This window comes from Rhinopithecus bieti, unplaced genomic scaffold, assembly GCF_001698545.2.
Source record: "Rhinopithecus bieti isolate Rb0 unplaced genomic scaffold, ASM169854v2 scaffold_38716, whole genome shotgun sequence".
Taxonomy (NCBI): Eukaryota; Metazoa; Chordata; class Mammalia; order Primates; family Cercopithecidae; genus Rhinopithecus; species Rhinopithecus bieti.
Window position 1 is genome coordinate 1 of NW_016815854.1, and position 7,482 is coordinate 7,482.

Here is a 7,482-nt window from a genome sequence, read left to right on the forward strand (position 1 = left end):
GGGCATGGTGGCTCATGCCTGTGGTCGCAGTAACTTGGGAGGCTGAGGTGGGAGGATCACTTGAGCCTGGAAAGTCAAGGCTGCAGTGAGCTATGATCCCACCATTGCACTCCAGCCTGGATGACAGAATGAGACCCTATCTCAACAACAAAAAAAAGTTAGGCTGATTAGCAATGGAATTCAATCTGCACCCTTCATCCTCCCTTGCCATATAGTGTAGCATACTCACAGTTCTGGGGATTCGGACATGGACCCTCGCCCACTATGGGAGCAGCCAGGAGGGACCACAGGCTGACCGCTGTCTGTCTTCCTGCCTGTTTTCCCTCATCTCCACAGAATTCCTTCCTTTCTTTCTCTCTCTCTCTTCTTTCCTTCTTCCTCCCTTCCTTCCTCCCTTCCTTCCTCCCTTCCTTCCTTCCTTCCTTCATTTTTTCTTTCTTTCGTTTTCTTTCTTTTCTTTCTTTCTTTCTTTCTTTCTTTCTTTCTTTCTTTCTTTCTTTCTTTCTTTCTCTCTCTCTCTCTTTCTTTCTTTCTTTTCTTTTCTTTCTTTTCTTCCCTTCCCCTTTCCTTCCTTCCTTCTTTCCTTCCCTTCCTTCCTTCTTTCCTTTCTTTCTTTCCTTTCTTTCCTTTCCTACTTTTCCTCATCTTCACACAATGCTTTCTCCCTTTCTTTCTCTTTCTTTCTTTCTCTCTCTCTCTCTTTTTCTCTTTTTCATTTTCTTGAGATAGAGTCTCACTCTGCGGCCCAGGCTGGAGTGCAGTGATACGATCTCGGCTCACTACAACCTCTGCCTCCTGGGTTCAAGCGATTCTCCTGCCTCTGCCTCTGGGCATCAGTCCTCAGGGATCTTGGAGAGGAGCAGCAGGAGGAGCCTGTGGGTTGGGTGTTGGTGTTGGTGGCTTCAGACAGAAGCAGATGGAGAAGTGACCGGGGACATGCATGCTGTGTGCAGATGTAGTGGAGACTGAGGTGAGCATGGAAGTGTCTGTCGATCAGGAGTTCTCGCCGGACCTCAATGACAACACTTCTCAGGCCTACAGGGATTTCAACAAGACCTTCTGGAATCAGGTAAATGGCAAAGAGAGGGGAATTTTTTTCTTTTTTTTGAGACAGAGTCTCGCACTGTTGTCCTAGCTGGAGTGCAAAGGCGCGATCTTGGCTCACTGTAACCTCCGCCTCCCGGGTTCACGTGATTCTCCTGCCTCAGCCTCCTGAATAGCTGGAATTACAGGTGTACACCACCACACCCAGCTAATGTTTTGTATTTTTAGTAGATACGTGATTTCACTATGTTGGCCAGACAGGTCTCGAACTCCTGACCTTGTGGTTCACCTGCCTTGTCTTCCCAAAGTGCTGGGATTACAGGCGTGAGCCATGGCTCCCGGCCGGGGAGGGGAATTGAAGGGTGCTCCCCTGGAGCTGGGATTGGGCATCTGGGTGTCCTCAGGTCTGCAGGTTCACACGTGAGCCCAGGGATCCTTGGTGTTTCAGATGCAGAAGATTTTTGCAGGCATGCAGGGCCTCACCTTCAAGGGTGTGGAGATCCTGTCCCTGAGGTAGGAGACCCATCGGGGGATGTGGAGGCGGTGTTGGGTGGGGGAATGTGTGCACAGAAAAAACCCATTCCTTTCTTTGGTAATCATCAGAATTTATAAAGAGAGGGGTGGAGGGGCTACATAAGGAATCACTCCCTGGGGTATTTTTTGAGATCATTTTCTGGGGCCATTTTTCTGGAAGAGGGGTGGCACCTCTCTTCTTCAGCACACTGGAAGGAGAGAAGTTGCAGGGACATGTGGGAAGGTGGTGCCTGGATCGGTGACTTCATCCCCCTCTGGCTGGCCCCTGCTCTACTGGGTGGGTTAGCATTAGAGAGAGAGAAAGAGAGAGAGGGAGAGAGAGTGCATCCAGGGACACCCAGTGGATGATGGCTTGATGCAACGTAAGGAGAACGTCAGGCCAGATATGGTGGCTCACACTTGCAATCCTAGCACTTTGGGAGGGTTAGGCGGGTGGATCACCTGAAACCAGTTCAAGACCAGCCTGGGCAACATAGTGAGAACCCATCTCTACAACAATAAAAAATAAATAAATAAAATGATTAGTCAGCATGGTAGTGCACACCTGTAGTCCCAGATACTTGGGAGGCTGAGGAGTAAGGATCACTTTAGCCCAGGAGTTGGAGGCTGCAGTGAGCTATAATTATACCACTGCACTCTAGCCTGGGTAACAGAGCCAGACTTTGCCTCTATAAAACACACACAGATAGGAAGTCAATCATGTCAATTATTCCTTGTCCTGCCTTCCCAGGCGGACCAAGTCAGGAATGCTGGCAGCCCCTTCTAAAAAGGATGCATGTGGCATCCCGACTCAGGACCTCTGCCCCCTTTCCCACTTCTGGTGCACTTTGGGTTGCTTCTGGAGTGCTCCTCCAAGGACCCATGTGCCCCTGGCTGGGGCACTCTCTAAGGCCGTGGACCTCTCAGGAATGGCAGCATCGTGGTGGACTACCTGGTCCTGCTGGAGCTGCCCTTCAGCCCCCAGCTGGAGAACCAGTACGAGCAGGCGAAGACGACGCTGAAGGAGGCGCTGCAGAATGCCAGCCAGGATGTGGACAGCTGCCAGGACTCTCAGAGTGAGCCCCGGCTGGAGGGAGGGGCCAGGGCCTGAGCCGCCACCCCAGCCCACTCCAGCTGGGCCGGGGGCCCTCTGGACTCAGGTGCCAACCCTATGGTACCTCTGGCAGGTTGGGAGAAGGGAAATGAGTCCACACACAACGTCATCAAGGGTGGGGCTAGGGAGGGTCTTCCCAGGACCTGGGTACTGGGGAAGACAACCCCTGATGGTCATGCTCAGCATTTCCCGGATGGCTGAAAACCTCGGATTACTCAGGGGAGATGAGGTAGAGAACAGGAGTCTTCCCCTGTGGCCCCTCCACAGTTCCCCAGACAGAGACAGCCCTCACCGCCCTCCCTGTGCCTGTCCTGCTTCCTGGTCCTAACCCCTTGACCTTAACCCCTTGACCTCCCCCTCCCATTCCATCTGTGCCTGTGTTCCCGCAGCCATGTGTTTTAAGCCTGACTCCATCAAGGTGAACAACAACAGCAGGACAGAGCTGACTCCGGAAGGTGAGGGTGGGGTAAAAGGTTGAGTGGTCGCTCTCCCGTGGCTATGATCCCAGCCACCAGGGACATTTGCCCATTGAAGCCGGGGGCAGGGAGAGACCTTTGTGGGGGAGGCAAGTGATATGGCCCAGGGTGGCCCTTCCTGGCGCTTAGTGGCTTCCACCTGAGGACAGCAGGGGCCACGAGGAGAGGGTGAGGGTGGTGGTGCTGGACTCCCCTCATCGAATCCCAGGGTCTACCCCACGGCATCCCACCTCGGAAATGGAATCCTCCTCCCGCATTTTCAGAGGCACCATTATCAGGCCCCTGAATAGAATGGATGAGGTCCTTGTCTCTGTGCAACCCCCTCCCCAACCCCTCAGCCATCTGCCGCCGCGCCGCTCCCACGGGCTATGAGGAGTTCTACTTCCCCTTGGTGGAGGCCACCCGGCTCCGCTGTGTCACCAAATGCACGTCGGGCGTGGACAACGCCATCGACTGTCACCAGGGCCAGTGCGTTCTGGAGAGGAGCGGTCCCGCCTGTCGGTAAGGCACCGCTCACCATTAGCATCAGCCGAGCCCCGCCCTCGCACTCTAAGATGAAGCCCCGCCCCATGCTCCGCCCCGGCTCCGCCCCCAGGCCCTATGGTGGAGCCTTGTCCCCAGAGTCCGGCTCCAAGCCCATTCCCCTTGCCCTACGGTGGAGCCTTGCCCTGGAGCTCTGCTCCCTTGCCCTAAGGTGGAGCCCCGCCCCCCTAATGGAGTTGAGTCCAGTCCCCTCGTTCTGGGACCACTCATTCTAGGGTGGGGCCCCGTCCCCCTCGTTCTAGGGTTGAACCCCGCCCCCTCCTTCCAGGGTGGAGCCCTGCCCGCTTGATCTAGGGTGGAATCCCGCCCCGTTACCTAGGGTAGAGCCCCGCCCCCACGTTCTAGGGTGGATTCCCGGCCCCTTGTCTAGGGTGGAATCCCCCGCTTGCCATAGGGTGGAACCCCCCGCTGCCCTAGGCTGGGACCCCGTCCCCTCGCCCGCCCCCGTGCGGCCCAGGTGCACGCGTGGACCCCGAGCCGCGAGGTGAAGAGGGTCTCATCTCCCGCAGCTGCTACTCTACAGACACGCACTGGTTCTCTGGCCCGCGCTGCGAGGTGGCGATCCACTGGAGGGCGCTGGTCGGGGGCCTGACGGCGGGCGCCGCGCTGGTGGTGCTGCTGCTGCTGGCGCTGGGCTTCTGGGCGGTTCGCTCTGGATGGTGGGGCGGCCAGCGCCTAGACCGGTGAGCGCTCAGAGGGCGGGGCCGGGGGTTGAGGGCGGCCAAGGGACCCCAGGCGGGCCCGCTATGTCTGACCGCGACGGCCCCACCTAGGTCTTGGGACCAGGATAGGAAATGGTTCGAGACCTGGGATGAGGAAATCGTGGGCACTTTTTCAAACTGGGGTTTCGAGGACGACGGAACAGGTGAGTCTCACCTCCTGGGGAAGCAGGCAGGGGCTTTCCTGGGCGCCACTGCGAGGACAGACGCCCTTCCTGCCTTCCTCGCATTTACTCCGTCCCCCTCTCTCTTCCGTCCCCTCCCTCTCCCCTTCTCTTTCTCCCCTCTTCTCTGTCTCTCTCTAGACAAGGATAAAAATTTCCATGTGGCCTTGGAGAAGGTGGACACCACTATGAAGGTGAGGGGCTAAAGAGGGGGACCCCAAGGAACTCTCCCAGCCTCCATTTCAGATTCCCTCGGCGACCCCCCAGAGGGCAAGGAGGGGGCTGGGCTCTGATCAGGAGTGACCTCCCTGTCAGCCCAAACCAGTGGCTCCGCGTTCCCTTCCCTCACTGTGACTCTGTGACAGGTGCACATCAAGAGACCTGAGATGACCTCGTCCTCAGTGTGAGCCCTGCGGGCCCCGTCACCATCCCCTCTGCCCTGCCTGGGACACAAGGCTCTGCACTGCGTCCATTTCAAGGGGTGGCCCCAGGACAGGGGGCAGCTCAGGCTCCTGCTGTTCTTGGGCAAAATGAGACTGTTCCCCCAAATTCCATCCTTCTCTTTCCAACTTGGCTGAAACCCACCAGGAGACGCAGTTCACGTGCAGGCTCTTCCACTGCCGAACCTTGGGCAAGTCAGTAACGAGTCTCAGTTTCCTCACCTGCAAAATGGGTACAACATTCCTGTGTGATATCTCACACCATTGTTGTGTAAACCACATGGATTTGGTCAATTCTCAGTCCTACTCTGCCCTCCGGTCTCAGCCCTCATGTTGCCATTGCCTCTCTCGGATCCTCCAATCCTCATGTCCTTCGCCTGGTCTCCGGCCCTGGTTCCTATTTTCTCTCAATTCCCTATTGCCTGTTTCTTACTTTGAACCTGGAGGCGGCCTGCAGCCCATCCCATCTCCTGCCCTCTCCTGATCTAGCTCCCTGCTGTGTCTCTTGCTCTCATTCCTTAGATGTCCTCTCCTTCTGACTCCGTTCCTTCATCCATCCTGTCCCCAGTCCCCCAGCCCTAAATCCTCCCTCCTCTCCTCACATCCCGGTCCCTAGCAAGGTATAGATAGCCTCTGTGTCTTAGGATACCCCAGCTGCTGTTCCCCCCATCACCCCGTTGCCCAATTCCCCGTTTCTCTTGCTCTCATTCCTTGTATCTTCTCCCCTTCTGAGCCCGTCCATTAGTCGGTTCTGCCCCCCACTCCCCCTGCCCTAAATATCCCAGCTGCTGTTCCCCCCATCACCCTGCTGCCCGATTCTTTATTCTCCACCCCTTTCTCTCACTCCTGGAGCCCCAAGGGTGGGGGCAGGGCATGAGTTCCCCAGTCCCCAAGGAAAGGCAGCCCCCTCAGTCCCCCTCCTCCTCACTCCCTTTGATCTTCCTCCCCTCTCACCTCACCACTGCCTTTTCCCATCCCCTTCCTTTTCCTTCCTCCCTCCCTCTCTCCCTGGTGTCACCTCGATTCCTGATTCCTGCCGTAACTCTGAGTCCTGAAATCCTCAATCTCCTTGGCTGGGAAGATCGGCCTTGGGGACCGGAAGTCGGCACATCTCCAGGTCTCCATGTGAACACAATATAGAGTTTATTGTAAAAGAAGCTGCTCTCTGTCTGTCTCCCTTTCACCCCGCAGTGGTCTCCACCTGATTGGAGAACAGGGATTTCCAGAGGCGGCGCTGTAGGAGGATCCTGGGAGCACCCGTGTCTCCCAGGGAGGAAGGAGGGGTTCTGTGGGCAGCCCTTGGGGGCCATGATGTTCTTCATAGAAAGCACAGAGGTTGGGGGGAACCCATTTTGTTGGGGAGCGACTCGGGGCAGGGGCCCCTTGGGCTTTGTCATCCGTGCTCTCCCCACCCCCACCACTGCCCTGACCTTGACACTGGGGGCTTAGGGAGCAATTGGACCCCTGGTGCTGGGTCAGGGAGTTGGGTGGTCCAGGGGTTAGGGCTGCCTGGTCCAGTCACCCTTTACAAGGATGGGTAAAGCTGGGCCTCCCCAAAGATCTTGATCCCCCACAAGGCTCCCAAACCCTGATAGCAGAGGCACACAACAGAGCCTGTCTGTGCTGGCACTGGGCACTTCTGTTCCTGCTGTTGTGGGCAGTCAGGCCTGTCTGAGGAGTCGAGGGTGTTCAGAAATAACATGTCCCCTTGGGTCTTTGGGTGCGGGCTTGGGAGAGGCCCCTGTGATGTTTGCCTGGGACAGGGACGGGCCATGGCCTTTCGTCACCTCTGTGTCTGGCCAGGGGTGGAGACCAGGACCATACAGTCTCAGGTGTGAGTGGTCACCCCGCCCAGGAGAAGGGCTGGAAGCTGGGGACCCCAGGGAAAGACCTGGACATTTGGAAAGGACCATGTCGAGGCGGGGTATGGGGAGGGATGGCTGGAAGAGAGAGGGGCTTCTCGGGGGTGGGAGTGGAGGGTCCTTCACTTGCTCTGGCCTGTTGCCGGCTGCCCCTTCCACGGTTCTGAACTTCTCCCTCCATGGTCACTTGCCCTCCGGCTCTTCTTGGCCCCTACCTCTTGGCACCCATGGTGTGCTCACACCTTTAGCCGCCATCCCTCCCTCCTGCACTGCCCCACCCAGAATGCCTCTGACTTCCGCTGAGAGAGAGGGACCCTGGCTCAGCGCAGTGACTTCTCCAGGACTTATGAGGGAGGAGGGTGGACAGGCTGCCCTTCATTTAACTCCCCGTGGTCACCACGCGCTACCTGCTCAATGCCATCACCTCACCACTACCCTGGGACAGGCACTGCTCTTCTTCAAGACAAAGGTCTCTGGGGTCCTTTTTATAGCTGATCCGTTCCTGGGAGGCTTTCATTTCTTGGTCCCTCTTGACGGGGGAAGACGGGCAGCCAGGGGCCTGTTCCCCGGGAAATGCTGGTGATCTGGATTCCGACGCTGGCTCTCT

The 7,482-nt window shown here is 57.2% G+C and overlaps 1 protein-coding gene across 1 annotated transcript; it reads left to right on the plus strand.

Annotated features, from left to right (window-relative positions):
* Positions 1–940: 940 nt before the first annotated feature.
* On the plus strand, positions 941–6,235 carry LOC108516548 (mucin-3B-like). The gene is made up of 9 exons (XM_017854102.1): positions 941–1,069; positions 1,493–1,557; positions 2,485–2,633; positions 3,061–3,126; positions 3,486–3,648; positions 4,200–4,373; positions 4,464–4,555; positions 4,715–4,767; positions 4,939–6,235. Exons 1-9 carry the CDS (start codon positions 941–943, stop codon positions 4,978–4,980), a joined length of 933 nt encoding a protein of 310 aa, XP_017709591.1. The 3' UTR covers positions 4,981–6,235.
* Positions 6,236–7,482: the final 1,247 nt, after the last annotated feature.